Genomic DNA, 15,806 nt, shown 5'->3' with positions numbered 1-15,806 from the left:
TGCAGACAAAAAATTATTTTTAATTTGCAACCTGATGGAGGTCAGTATAGATGGACTAATAGAGAAAGTCCCACACACTGCTAGAAGGCCAAATATTTTTTCAGAGCTAGATGCAGATAAAAATTATTTTTAATTTGCAACCTGATGGAGGTCAGTATAGATGGACTAATAGAGAAAGTCCCACACACTGCTAGAAGGCCAAATATTTTTTCAGAGCTAGATGCAGACAAAAAATTATTTTGAATTTGCAGCGTGATGGAGGTCAGTATAGATGGACTAATAGAGAAAGTCCCACACACTGCTAGAAGCCCAATATTTTTTCAGAGGTAGATGCAGAAAAAAAATATATTCAGTTTGCAACCTGATGGAGGTCAGTATAGATGGACTAATAGAGAAAGTCCCACACACTGCTAGAAGGCCAAATATTTTTTCAGAGCTAGATGCAGATAAAAATTATTTTTAATTTGCAACCTGATGGAGGTCAGTATAGATGGACTAATAGAGAAAGTCCCACACACTGCTAGAAGGCCAAATATTTTTTCAGAGCTAGATGCAGAAAAAAATTATATTCAGTTTGCAACCTGATGGAGGTCAGTATAGATGGACTAATAGAACAAGTCCCACACACAGCTAGAAGCCCAAATATTTTTTCAGAGGTAGATGCAGAAAAAAATTATATTCAGTTTGCAACCTGATGGAGGTCTGTATAGATGGATTAATAGAACAAGTCCCACACACAGCAAGAAGCCCAATATTTTTTCAGAGGTAGATGCAGAAAAAAAATATATTCAGTTTGCAACCTGATGGAGGTCAGTATAGATGGACTAATAGAGAAAGTCCCACACACTGCTAGAAGGCCAAATATTTTTTCAGAGCTAGATGCAGACAAAAAAATATTTTTAGTTTGCAACCTGATGGAGGTCAGTATAGATGGACTAATAGAGAAAGTCCCACACACTGCTAGAAGGCCAAATATTTTTTCAGAGCTAGATGCAGATATAAATTATTTTTAATTTGCAACCTGATGGAGGTCAGTATAGATGGACTAATAGAACAAGTCCCACACACAGCTAGAAGCCCAAATATTTTTTCAGAGGTAGATGCAGAAAAAATTATATTCAGTTTGCAACCTGATGGAGGTCTGTATAGATGGATTAATAGAACAAGTCCCACACACAGCTAGAAGCCCAATATTTTTTCAGAGGTAGATGCAGAAAAAAAATATATTCAGTTTGCAACCTGATGGAGGTCAGTATAGATGGACTAATAGAGAAAGTCCCACACACTGCTAGAAGGACAAATATTTTTTCAGAGCTAGATGCAGACAAAAAAAATATTTTTAATTTGCAACCTGATGGAGGTCAGTATAGATGGACTAATAGAGAAAGTCCCAGACACTGCTAGAAGGCCAAATATTTTTTCAGAGCTAGATGCAGAAAAAAATTATATTCAGTTTGCAACCTGATGGAGGTCAGTATAGATGGACTAATAGAACAAGTCCCACACACAGCTAAAAGGCCAAATATTTTTTCAGAGGTAGATGCAGATAAAATTATTTTGAATTTGCAGCGTGATGGAGGTCAGTATAGATGGATTAATAGAGAAAGTCCCACACACTGCTAGAAGGCCAAATATTTTTTCAGAGCTAGATGCAGACAAAAAATTATTTTGAATTTGCAACCTGATGGAGGTCAGTATAGATGGACTAATAGAGAAAGTCCCACACACTGATAGAAGGCCAAATATTTTTTCAGAGCTAGATGCAGACAAAAAATTATTTTTAATTTGCAACCTGATGGAGGTCAGTATAGATGGACTAATAGAGAAAGTCCCACACACTGCTAGAAGGCCAAATATTTTTTCAGAGCTAGATGCAGAAAAAAATTATATTCAGTTTGCAACCTGATGGAGGTCAGTATAGATGGACTAATAGAACAAGTCACACACACAGCTAGAAGCCCAAATATTTTGTCAGAGGTAGATGCAGATAAAAATTATTTTGAATTTGCAGCGTGATGGAGTGATGGAGGTCAGTATAGATGGACTAATAGAACAAGTCCCACACACTGCTAGAAGGCCAAATATTTTTTCAGAGCTAGATGCAGAAAAAAATTATATTCAGTTTGCAACCTGATGGAGGTCAGTATAGATGGACTAATAGAACAAGTCCCATACACTGCTAGAAGCCCAAATATTTTTTCAGAGCTAGATGCAGAAAAAAATTATATTCAATTTGCAACCTGATGGAGGTCAGTATAGATGGACTAATAGAATGATGCTATGCCCAACAGATTTTACTTCACTAGGTGCAGTAAAAAAATTGGTATTCTATACACAGGTGGTATATCTTGCAACACAGATAGGCTACTCCACTGACTAACACACTCTGCAATAGGCCAAAAAGGATTAGCTTTGCTAGATTCAGCCAAATGCTGTGAAAAAAACTTGCACAGCACTGGCACAGACCTGCCTGGCAAAAACTGATAGGAACTGATGTAACCTAGTCCTGAAAAGGACTGCAATTACAATTAGTCTTTACTCCCACAATCTATCTAAGAGCACAGACCTGCCTGATAAAAGTCGTAGGAAATGCTGTAACCTAGTCCTTAAAAGGACTGCAATCACAACTATTCCCTACTCCCAAGCTATCTGTAGATTTGTGCGAAAATTGGCTTGAAATTAACAAGGTATAGCGCACACAGCAACAGCGGTGCCGTCTAACACGCAGCTGCAGCAGTGAGAAAATGGTGGCGACGGGGAAAATGGCTTGGTCTTATAGGGCAAGGACATGTGACATACACTGCCAATGACACATGCCCTTGCTTGTGTGAAAAAAAGCACTTCGCTCCGTGTGTGCGCTGCTGATAGGTTGACAGATTGCACCTCCCCACTGTAAATGCGGGAAAGAGAAAAAAAAATGGAGATCTTCATTATTCCTGCAGAGATCCATCCCCTGCCCCTCCCCCCACCCCGCTGTACACTCAAACTGCGTATTAACATTAATTTACATCATTACTGAGAAAAAATCCAGTTATGATTTTGGTGCACGAACAGTTATCGAACATAACCTCGAACAGCCGAATTTTTCTCAAATCGTTCGTGTTCACCGAACGGCTCGAACACCGCCCAAAACAGCTCGAATTTGAGATTGGCGAACAGTTCGAGTCGAACAACGCTCATCTCTAATCCTCACCCATCCCTTGTAGACTGTGAGCCCTCACGGGCGGGGTCCTTTTTCCTCCTGTACCAGTTGCCGTCAAGTTTTTGTTCAAGATTATTGTAATTGTTTTTGCTATGTATACCCCTTTTTCACATGTGAAGCGCCATGGAATAAATGGCACTATAATAATAATAATAATAATAATAATGTGGTCCAGACTCATGGCTACTGAGACTGGACTGTGTGGAAGACAGGGTGGTGGTGGTGGTGGTTGCAAACTGACTGGAAGCATTATCTATTTATCTGCTATCAACCAACAACCTTTTCACCCTGGTCTGGCTTCAAGAGTGGTATTCCGTGGCCCCCTAGAAAGTGGGACAGGAAGTTAGGTCGACATGATGTGGGTGCTTGTTGTGCTTCCTCAGCAGGCACAGTTTCATCTTGCCCACGTCCCCGGCCTCTGCATGCACCATCACGTCCACTTCCCCATCCCTTGCCACACGCCTTGCCCATTTTAAGCGGAGTTTAATATTTGTCACGTTGCCAAAAATGTCTGTATTATTACCGCAGTAATATAGGATCACATCTGATGACCACGGTTTTAGGCAGTGACCTGGGATGCAGAGATGCTTCCAGAGGTCTTCCCCATGCTGTTCCAATGTCATTTCAGCACTGTATGGATGTGTCTGATCAAGTCTCACACACCACATGGCCAGATAAGGTAGTAAAATGTTAAAATTACATTTACTGCTGAATGTATTTTTCACCGTTGAAAACAATACAAAAGTGCAAAAATGCATCAAAAATGCTACGTGTGAACATAGGCCAAAGTGTGGAGGAACATTTTTGTTTTTGGTTATTTATTTTGCCTTTTATACAAGTCATTGCCCTGGAAAGAATGTTCCTTAATATGTTTTCCAGGAAAATCTATTTTGGTTTCGTTTTTGTACATTTTATTGTGAGTCCGTAAAAGTGGCGTAATACCTCTGACAACGTTGTTGACAGCAGTGACCTGAAAGTCAGAGACACTTCCAGGGGTCTTCCCCATGCTGTTCCCATATCATTTTAGCACTGTTCCCACCGATTTGGTCAACTTTTATGCCCCCTCCAGACCTCTGGGGGACGTGGGGGAAGCTGGAAAAATGCTCAAGTTTCCCATTGACTTACATTGGGCCCGTTGCTCGGGTTGAGCATCCGAGCATTACGATTTGCTCGAACTGAGCAACGCCTTCTGTAAGCCCTACCCTGGGAGATGGGGGACTCGGAGTCGGGTCCTGTGATGTAGAGATGGGGTGCAGCCATGGCCCGGACCCGCTCCGTGCCCAGGGTCGTCACACTAAAACAAAGAGATGGTACGGGCTTATCTGGGTTGAGTGGCTGATCTCGACTACGCCACCTGTGGCACCTGGTGAAGGCCACCAGCGCTGCTGCAGTCCGCCGAGGCATGGTGTTATGGCAGCCGACATTGTTACTACTCCCCACAGGTGGAGCAGGGCCTCGGGGCAGAAGGACAGGATGATGGGGGTAGTAGTCTAGGAAGTTTGGTGCTGCGTAGCGTGGTGTAATGCAGAATAAAGAGTCCGGAGGCCATAGGGGTTAACTTCCAGGGTTTTTACTCACTATGGAGATGACAGTAGGAAGGCGTCTCCCTGCTCCTCGCGGAGTTCTGCGGTCACCAGAGACGGGGGGGGGGTCCGACAACCTCCGAGTAAGTCCAGCATTCAATCAGGACCCCTCACCAGAGTGTTCCTAAACTTCAGACCAGGTCCTTTCCTGTCTCTATGTGTGTAGATAGGCCGGGTCTCCCTCTGAACTTCTCTCAGAAAAAGGGTACGGGTGGCAGCTCCGCTCCTTCCGATACCCGGTGGGATCCTCAGGGCCTACCGGACTTTCCCGACCAGGACATGGAGTAGCAAGGTCGGGTGTCGGGGGCCGGTACCCCTCTTGCAGCCGGAATCCCTCTGAATGGATCAGGTTGGCGAGGACAGGTGGCGTATACCGCTCCGTCTGCATCCTCCCTGGGATCCATTTGCGGTGGAGCTACACTCCTAAGCTCCGGGCCTTCTTGGTCATGGTCCTTGACCGGGCTGAGACATACATTATCTGCAGCCTGCCCCTCGACCCAAGGCCAGGGTACGAGGGCCGTGTCTCCCTCCGTTGCAGGTCCACACAGGATCCACGTTCAGCGTGGGAGATCACAAAACAAGAGACAAAAAAACAAAAGACCAAGATGGCTGTGAATTAAATATGAAATTTAAAGTGTCACTAAAATGTGAATCCTCCACCCTCACCCACTAATTGGTTCCCCTATCTCTTGGTTCCCCAGTCTCCCAACTTCCAGCAGGGGCAGCACCTAGTGCCTTCTAGCCCCCTCTGGTGGGAGCAGTGTGGTGTTGAATGTGAAGGAAGGGTCCTGACCATCGCACTGTTCTTACCTCAGAGGAGGAACACCACACTCCATTAGAGAAGTGCAGCATCCCTGTGGCGGTCGAACCCTCAGGGGCGCCACACAACGAGCACCCGAGCATTTTAGTGCTCACTCATCACTATACATTACACATATCTCAAAATGGTGACATTAGAAAATGCAACACGTTCTGTAAAGAGCAAGCGCTCAGACCACTATGTTGTTAAGGGGGCCAAATTTCTAATTGAAATCCCCCAGCTTTGCATGGAGACTTAAAGGGGCTGTCCACTACTTTAGATTACCCCTCCAATGTATCCCCCCGGGGCCCCTAAGACTTTTTGTAAATACCTTCCGTTGCAGATAATGCCTGTGAGCCTGTGAGCGGAGCTATCACTGGCCGCTCACAGGCACCACGTGACCCCCGGCTGGCAGCAGCCAGGGGTCTTTTTCTTCCTGGTTCCATGGTGGATGCCAGGCTGTGGGCGGGGTTACCCCCCTGCGTCACACCCGGCATCCACCGCGCTATCTGCCTCTCCCCATTCATTGGGAAGTGCACGGTGGATGCTGGGTGTGACGCAGGGGGGGTAACCCCGTCCACAACCCAGCAGCCACTGCGGGGACCCCAGCGCCGAGTCATGCCTCACTTGTCGTGACGTCAGCGCGGGATCACGTGATGCCTGTGAGCGGCCAAGGATTGCGCTGCTCACAGGCATTATCTGCAACGGAAGGTATTTACAAAAAGTCTTAGGAGCCCTGGGGGGGAAACATTGGGAGGGTAATCTAAAGTAGTGCACAACTTCTTTAAGGCCTCCATACACATCAGATTATTGCCAGCGAAGCCGGACAATATTATCAGGTTCGACTGACAGTCTAATTTGTATGAGTGCCCAGGATAACTGATCGTCAGGGGAGATGTGGATCTAATATCAAACTGTCTAATATCAAAGTGTCTAATATCAAACTGTCAATCATTTTGTTCTCCCAGAGAATACAGGAGTACTTGGCCGAACGAGCGCCCCTGTGTGTGGGAGAGCTGGCCGAGATGGCTGTCGGCTGCACAATTAGCTGAAGAATCGTTTGGATGATAGCCATCTAATGTTTATGTCCAGCTTCAGTTTTAAGGCAGTGATTGATGGAAAAACATGCAAAGGAAGTCATACAAATTAAATCAGAGACCCACATAGACAGCACTGTTTCAGGGTTTTCCCCCTCATCAGTACTTTGCAAACCACTGTGTAAAAAATAAAATGAAATAGTTATGGCTCTTGCACTGGAGAAAACAATTGCTTGGCAGGTCATTAAGGGTTAAGTTGAATAACATCACATGATTTGTTTTTTAGATAATTTATGAAACACTTATTCTGACATATTTTCTTTTCATACCTGGTAATTCTTCCTGCTCCTAGTTTAGAATTATTCATTAGCGACCCTTTGATGTGGAAATCCATTATTAGACCTTGAAAAACCCAGTGGTAAGCAAGTGCCGAACTGACTAAGCTGATGATCCAACAGCAGTGGGATACTTTGAAGTCTAGACATTTCCCGCAGGTTGGATTCGATCCTCAACATTTCACACCTCGAGAAACTATGGACTTTTATTCATAGAATATCTGTATTGTCAAGAGCTAATTTCAGTATGTGTCATACTATTTTCTGGCCCTCGTTTTTCTTTTATCTGTACTGATGTTAACTCCTTTCACACACAGTCATGCCATGCTGAAGCACAGCTTCAGTACAATACAATATGTCACTGCATCTAATCCATGTGTAATGCCCCAATGTTGGGGATGACATTAATGTTTCATAAGGAATAATGTATGTCATGTATGTGCCTTTAATGTTATGAACTATGTGACTGTGAGTCAACATTTATTACACTAAGTATATAGTTAATTCTCCACACCAGGTCAAGCTGCTAGGACATTAGTTGGTGGGTGGCGCAATATACATAAGAAGTTACACTAGATACACCTGTTAGATGAGGTTTATAGAGATTGAGTTAGGCTGTGTGCCCACGATGCGTTTTTTAAGCATTTCCGCAGCGGCAAAAACACTGCAGAAACGCTTAAAAACGCATGGTAGAAGGCCTGCCATGTTCCCCAATGATAATCCGCATGTGCTATGCACATGCTGCGGAAATTTTCGCTGCGGATTATCATTCCGGAAAAAAACGCAGCACTACCAATTACTTTGCAGAAGCGCTGCGTTTTCGCCGCCATTGACTTGCATTGAATCGCTTGGATTCCGCATCACTGCATCTGTACATGCGGAATCCAAGCGTTCCAATGTGCGGATGGTACCCGGGTGTGGAGGAAAGGAGACTCTCCTCCGGACCTGGGTACCATAGAACCTGTAAAAAAAGAATAAAATAAAAAATAAATATTATATTTACCTTCTGATGGCCCCCGGTGCGCTCGTCCTCCCATGCCGGCAGCTCGCAGTGGACTGAAGGACCTGCGCTGACGTCATTTAGTCATGTGACGGCAGGTCCTTCAGTGTAGTGTACCACGAGCTGCCGGCAGCTAGGACGGAGCGAAGCAAGACTGCAGGGGCCATCAGAAGGTAAGTATAGATTTATTTTTTTATTTTTCACCATTCTTTGGGGTCACACTATATAAATCCATGCGGTTTGCATGGATTTATATAGTGTGACCAAGTTGACAAGCACTTTCCAAGTGATGCTAAAATCGCTAGGAAAGTGCTTGACAACCCGCATGCGGAAATGCAAGTGAAGAACGCTTCACATCCGCATGTCCCCGGCAGGAAAAACGCATGTACAATCCGCATGTACAATGCGCATGCGTTTTTTCTGCCAGTGGAGATGCAGAAACACTCAGGAAAAAATCCGGAGCATTTCTGCATCGTGGGCACATAGCCTGAGTGAACAACACACAGAGAAGCATCACAGCAACCAGCATGTGAGGGAATCCTTTCCCCTATTCCTACCACTCTGTATTGAAGCGGCTAACTTGAGGAAAAGCGTGAGGGAGCACCAACGTCTGCTGCTGGGGTGAGTGATGCCCTGATTCTACAGAGCACACAAGTCTATTGCTGTTTCAGGTGTGCCCAGAACCTAGGAAGAACATTCACCAGTGGCGGTTACTCATAGAGACTATGGGGATAACGTTATGTTATTGCACCTCACACGATATGAAAGTTAAAGGAAAAAGAATCCCGGTGGCGCTCCCATGGATGAACTGGATGGATCCCCATTGAGAGATTTGAAATAAACCAACTTGTCGAAACTCATCGTCTCAGATTAAAAAATGTTGATTTTTATTTACTTAAAAATTATGTGTAAAATCAGAGGATTGTTATTTGTCTATCGCACAACACATTTCTGCTCTGAAGAGCCTTCATCAGGTGCACCTGATTTGAACCCAGAAGCTGCAGTTTCTGAGGCTGGTGCTTTACCATTCAGCCATCGGGTCAAGTGATAATGACTGGCAGTTTTTCTTGGCTTCTGGGATTAACCATGAAAACACACAGGGCATCTAAAAGTCATTGTGATTCTGATGTGTGAAGAAAGTCAGATATCAAAGTCACACATCAAAGTCACACATCATTTGAATGTGGCTTGGAGGAGGTCTGTGTGAAAGTCCCAATACGTTTCAGACAGGTTTGCACTGAAAATCACATAACCAAATAGAATGCCTAGAGTTCTTCAACTGAGTGTATAGCTCAATGGTAATTGCACTGACATCTAGATATAGAGTTTTCGGTTCAAGCCCCAGCAGCAAACAGTGACTTTTTTCTTATTATTATCAGTTGTAAAAGTCACATATCAAAGTCACATATCAAAATTAGTTCTTAGACAGGGAATTTAGCCTCAAACTGGCATTATTTTGATGTTTGACTTTGATATCTGATCATGTCCTAAAATGGACACGGTACACATGAATGGCATCAGTGTGCCGTCTGTGTGGTGTCCATATATAACATTGCAAATGATAGGAGAAGCTCAGTAATTTATTTATCCATCCATGAAAATGATGACACTGATGGTAAAAACAATTACACGGACCATACACTGATGACACACTGATCCAAAACAGTGATGACACTGGTACCATTTTTTCATGTATGTCTTTAAACACGGTTGTGTAAATAAGAACTTACAGTGTACTTAATCAGCAATTTGCAAATTTTTACAAATTTCTTGGAAATCTGTTATAAATACGTTAATCAGTATACTTTCTCATGTTAGAAATGAGCTGGAAACTAAAGTGTAAAAAGTCACATTTTAATGACGATACTTTTTGCTCACATGGTGACTTTTTATGAATGTTTACAATATTAATTTGTCCATAAAAATAGTATAAGAACTGGCACTGAACAAACACAGTTAAGGACCATCTATTTCCACAAAGAGATAAAACCAGTAGTGATGAGTGAGCGTGCTCATTTAACCCTTTCGCCGAGCACGCTCGGGTGCTTTCCAAGTATCTTCGGCGTGCTCGTATATTAAGTTTGAGTCCCTGCGTCTGCATGATTTATGGCTGTTAGTCAGCCTCAACACATGCAGAGATTGCCTGTTTGTTAGGGAATCCTTACATGTGTTGAGGCTGACTACCAGTCATAAATCATGCAGACGCAGGGACTCAAACTTAATATACGAGCACGCCGAAGATACTCGGAAAGCACCAGACCGTGCTCGGTGAAAGGGTTAACCCCTTTCTGACATGGAGCGTAATAGTACGCCCCACGTCAGATCCCCCTGTTTGGTGCGGACTCCAGCGCTGAGGTTGCACCTTTCTGGGCACATGTCAGCTGATCTATACAGCTGACATGTGCCCGCAACAGCCGCAGGTGGAATCGCGATCCACCCGCGGCTGTTAACTAGTTAAATGCCGCTGTCAATCTCCCATTTGACCCCGCCCATCGGCGACCCCATCATATGATCGCGTGTCACCAATGGGTTGGCATGACAACCCGGGGTTGCAGGAGACCCCTGTGGTTGTCATTGCCAGATTGCTATGAGCGCCACCCAGTGGTCAGCAGGACAGCAGGAGAGGAGGAGCGGTGTGAAGAGGAGAAAGGCATGTAGAAGCGCAAAAACGTGCAAAACAGCGGTCGCCTCTTCTCAGCGGTGATCTTGTAGGACCCTGTATATTACCGCACTTGTTCTTACTGGACCGTATTCATGGATTTTTTCCTTTTTTAAGACAGTCAGACCGGTCTAGAATAGGCGACTTTTTGCAACTTTCATGTAAAAATGCGACCATAAGTATGTCATAATTGACGTTATATGCTTAACGTCCGCTTTTCTCATCATTTTTAAGTGTTTCAGAGCTATAACTGGCGTTACACATTTATACATTTCTGGAATTGCAGGAACGAAAATGAAATGGTGCTGAGCTAAAACATTGCAGATGCAATGCTATACGGTCCCCAATTGTTTTTGTCTCCTGGTAAAAAGCAACAACTCTCCGACTCTCTGTCAGTAATCCCTTACTATACCCAGGATACACTAGAGGGCGCACTTGTGCCTATGCTGTCCGGCCAGTCACTACTTATACAGCGGCCATCTTGGTCCACCTCTCACAGTGAACAGTACACAGTACACCCACAGCTCAGCCATTACATCCACACTGATTTCCCGCATCCATTCTACACACGCCCGTGTGATATAACAGGACGCGCAGATTTAACTCCTCCCATACATCACATGATCAACACAGTCACAGGTCCTTAGCTCATGCTTCCCCTCACGTAACTGATCACGCGGTCATGACGTCATTGAAGGTCCTTCACCCCACTAGTATCTAGTTGTGTGAGGCTGGCAGCGCAGGGCAGGGATGTCCTGGGTGCGGGGGGCGGCGGAGCTCCGGCCACAGGGGGAGGATGAGGTGTTTGATGAGGAAGCAGATGAGATGAAGCTCCTGCAGAATGACTGGCGGAACAATATGGAGAAGAGGCTGAAGGTGGGTGATAGCTCTGCAATGTGGCTGCCAGTCACGTGGGTTATCGGACACTCACTAACATCTCCTACCATATGCCTCCATCAAAGTCTCCCCAGAAATGCTCCTTTCCATCCATGTGTGTCATTACAGGAGGGCTATCTCCATGGAGTGGACGCGGGGAAGGAGAGGTCTCTGCAGACTGGATTCAATGTGGGCTATAAAGAGGGGGCGACCCTGCTGCTGCCTTGTGGGGAGCTCAGAGGATCATTGAGGTGAGTGCACACTGACTGGTGTTATGAGTGCACAGGGCTTACGGTATTGCTATGTTGTATACCCAGTGGAGTATTAGGACGCCCCCACATTACACCTACAGGAGCTTTTCTGACCTCCCATTCTATAGGCATAGGCATTAGTATGGAGCTAGTCCCCCCCCCCTTTACAGCTAAGGGTGCTTTCACATTGTTTTCAAGCGCCCGTTGTTGGTCCCATAGGGACTTGCATCCGACTCCCTCCGCAAAACGAATGTGTCCAAAGTCACATGTTAATGACAATACTTTATGTGCAAATAGTGACTATTTATGAATCTTACAATATTAATTTATCCATGAAAAAATAGTGTAAGAGCCAGCACTGTCCAACACCGATGCACGGAGCAATAAAAGGACCATCCATTACAACAAAGAGATAACATCACTCATTTGGTATAAACCGGAAAAAGTAAGATGAATACGGTCCAGCAAAAAGAACAAGAGCGGGAGCACTCACCGATCCAGGGTCATTTTTAAGTAACTTCTTTCCATCACTGCACGCGGATACAAGATCACCGGAGAGGGGAGCGGTGAAGAGGCGAAAGGCATTCAGAAGCACAGAGCAGCCGTCGCCTCTTCACACCGCTCCCCCTCTCCGGTGATCTTGTATCCGCTTGTAGTGATGGAAATAAAAGCTGTTTTATATGGAGTTGGTCCCCCCCTTTACAGCTAAGGGTGCTTTCACATTTATTTTACTTGGGGTTCGGATACAAGCCCTGACCGGGCACTGAACCAACTATGAAAGCACCCTAAACCAGCTTCCGCTCTTCTGGCAAGGTTTTCTACCAGATGTTGGGATTTGTCTGTGGGTAGTTTTGCTCGTTCATCCAGAAGAGCATTTGTGAAGTCAGACACTGATGTTTCAGAGGCCAGGCTCACAATCTCTGTTCTAAATCATCCCAAAGGCATTCGATGGTGATGAGAGCTAGGGTCTTTGTGAAGTTCTAACACACCAAACTTGCCCACCCATGCCTTTATGGGCCTTTATTTGTGCACTTGGGCACACTTGGACTACGTGCACACCACATCTCTTTCAGACAGAATCCGCCTGGAAACATGCCCCATAAAATGAACATAGTGCAAAGGAAGGCAAAACCCCCAAGAGACAGATGCTAATAGCTCCATAGTAGGGCAGGTGCAGATGACCGTGTATTCTCTCATGCAAGAGAATCGGGTCAATTATGCAAATCACACTGATCAAAGTATTAGCATAGTGTGATCCGGTTCTCAGATGAAGTGAAGATGGAGAGAAAAAATGCCTTCATCTTCTGCATTCTGTCAGTCTGTGAACATCTGACTGCAGTCAGATGACATCAGAGTGCAGTCCGATGAAACTCATTGACTTGTATGGCTGAGTGCGAACCGAATATCTGATTAAACGAAGCTATTTAGCCACTTTTTTTTTTCCTCGGACTGATGTGGGCTGAGGAAAATATTTGACATATGCACGGCCTCATAGCCTATGAGTGCGATCCGATGTTTTGTCAGATCGCACTCGAACCAAAAATACACTTGTCTGCATCTGCTATTAAGGAAAAAATTCTTTCCCGGCAATCACACTTGTTCCCTGGATCAATGTCCCATAACAGAATCTTGTACCCATAACCTGTAATATTATATTTTTCATTAATGACATCCAGGCCCTTTTTGAACTTTTGAGGTGAATCCACCATTACAACATCATGTGGCAGAGAGTTCTGTAGTCCCACTGCTCTTACGGTAAAGCATCGCAGTCTGTGATGATGATTACATGTTCGTTCCTTTAGAAGTAGAGGACTCCTTGTCACCGGCGCAGACCTAGGTGTAAAAAGTCATTATGAGTATTCATGCCTCTTTTAATGCACGGTTCACTAAAGTTTAGTTCGCCAGCCGCCGAAGCCTTTTTCAGTGACCGTTTACCATTAAGTACATAATTGTACATTTTATTTCCTCTGCCCAAGTGCATGACCTTACATCTATCTACATTAAACTTCCATTTCCATATCTCAGCCCAAGCCTCCAGCTTCCATAAATCTTTCTGTAATATTAAATTATCCTCCTCTGTGTTGATTACCCTGCAGAGTTTATGATCTTCAAATATTGAAATTGTACTCTGTATGCACTCTACAAGGTCATTAATGAATCTGTTAAAAAGAAGCGGGTCCAATCCTAATCCTTGTGGTGCCTCGCTGTTAACTCTGGCCCAGTCTGAGTGGGATCCATTAATAACCACCCTTTATTTCCCATCACTGAGCCAGTTGTTAACCCTGTTACACATATTTTTCCATAGTCCAATTACTCTCATTACATGTACCAACTTTTTGTGTGTCACCGTATCAAACGCCTTTGAAAATTCCAGGATCCAAAACTTGTGCATTAATATATTGCAACTAAGCAAAACATTTTTGTTTCGTAACTTTTGCTTAGCCACAATAGATCAATGCATGAGTTTTGGATGTGCGATCCATGTCTTTTTTTCTACATGGCTACTTGCTTGAATTTAATGGGACTGAATGAAAAACCTGAATTCAATGATTGAGATGTGATTAGTAGTTAAAACCGTAATAACACCTCAAGGTAATGTACATCTGCTTATGGTTTCTGTATAGATTGTACATTTTCCTCATGCTGGTCTCACAGGTGCGGTCCATGCATCCTTGAGATCAGTTGCATAACCCAAGCTGTCTAAAGAGAGGCTCATGCAGACGTCTGTGTAAACAAGTCCGATCTCGGACTACAATGCATGGACTGGCCGCGCCTCTCCTGCCTGGAGCATTACAGCCTCGTATATGTCTATCAGGCTTGGGTCAGGAGAGCCGTGGCCATTGCATTGCTGTCCGAGATTGGACCGTTTTGAATAGACGTCAACATGAGCCGTTTGGTGACCCATGATTGGGTAAAGCTATTTTTGCTATTACAGCTGTGGGGGGGTCTTACAAAGGCCTCAGAATCTGCAATGACTGTATGCCTTTTATGTTGTGCCCCAAGAGCTCCACCACGTGCCCTCTCTTCCTTGCCTGTGTCTGAGTAAGTCAGTTGACTGCCCTATTTGTAGTGGGACAAAAGGATTGTTCCCCTTCATCAGTTCTCCAACCTAAAATAGATGTCCCTAAAACTGTCTTAAAATGATGCAAAAAATGCCACAGATTAAATCAGTGTAGAAGAGATGTCTGCTATTTACAGATGTTTATTCTTACTGTTCCTTTAAATTGATCACTGCTTTTATGTTCTTGACAGTGAAATGGTTAAAATTATTTTTAATGAAACAGATATTCCATGAATTTTGAGATTGCTAAAATGTTTTACTCCTAAGGACTAATGGTGATGATTTGAATATTCCCCAGTGCCCTCGTCACATGGTGTCAAGTCCATGGTTCTGACCCTTCAACATGTACACGGCTTGGTGAGCTCCTATCTTCTGTGACCCAATGTGAAGACAACATAGTGAAGAGCTTGTCATCAATTCATCAGGTTACTCAGCCATCTGACATATCACACGCATTGGAGGAGATGGATTTCACAAGTTGTTCAAAGCCGTCCAGTGAGGGGACATGTAATGGCGGGCAGGAGTGTTTTCTCAACCAGGAATCCCATTCTACATCGTTCGTTAGCTGTAGGACTATGCAACAATTAAGCAGTGTAATGAAACATGAACTGGATCTCATTCTGAGAGACACCATTGCTATAGTTCAAGAAAGTAATATGTCTGCAAATCTTTTATCTTATTTTCAGACGCTGAAAATAAAGTATTTGCTTTAGTGCCTCTGATCATGTGTGAAGTGCCAGGACTGGAATCCTCTTGGATCAACAGCTATTAAAATGGTTGTTTTTTCTGTGATGACAAGTAGATCAGTTTAAATTGGCATATTTATTGTAATGCACAAATAATTGCAATTTAGCTCTGGGATCCAGGGATTGTTTTTCTCGATGGCTTGCAAGAACATTAGTTTTATATTAAATTTTAAAGCTTCACAGAGTCTAAAATACAGTGCTGAATTTAATCAGAAGAGGATGTGTAAACGTAGTATGGGAGAAGGACGTTCTTGTAA

General features: G+C 44.1%; 1 protein-coding gene across 1 annotated transcript; it reads left to right on the top strand.

The window, feature by feature from the left end:
- The first annotated feature begins 11,243 nt into the window (after positions 1–11,243).
- On the top strand, positions 11,244–15,518 carry YAE1 (YAE1 maturation factor of ABCE1). Its single transcript, XM_073676602.1, has 3 exons — positions 11,244–11,491; positions 11,621–11,742; positions 15,102–15,518. The coding sequence occupies exons 1-3, from the start codon at positions 11,366–11,368 to the stop codon at positions 15,514–15,516; spliced, it is 663 nt and encodes a 220-aa protein (XP_073532703.1). The 5' UTR covers positions 11,244–11,365; the 3' UTR covers positions 15,517–15,518.
- The last annotated feature ends 288 nt before the right edge of the window (positions 15,519–15,806 follow it).

The sequence above is a fragment of the Phyllobates terribilis genome, unplaced genomic scaffold, assembly GCF_046119375.1.
Source record: "Phyllobates terribilis strain yellow unplaced genomic scaffold, ASM4611937v1 Scaffold_4__5_contigs__length_816908805, whole genome shotgun sequence".
In the NCBI taxonomy this organism is placed as follows: Eukaryota; Metazoa; Chordata; class Amphibia; order Anura; family Dendrobatidae; genus Phyllobates; species Phyllobates terribilis.
This window is presented reverse-complemented; position numbering and strand designations above follow the sequence as displayed.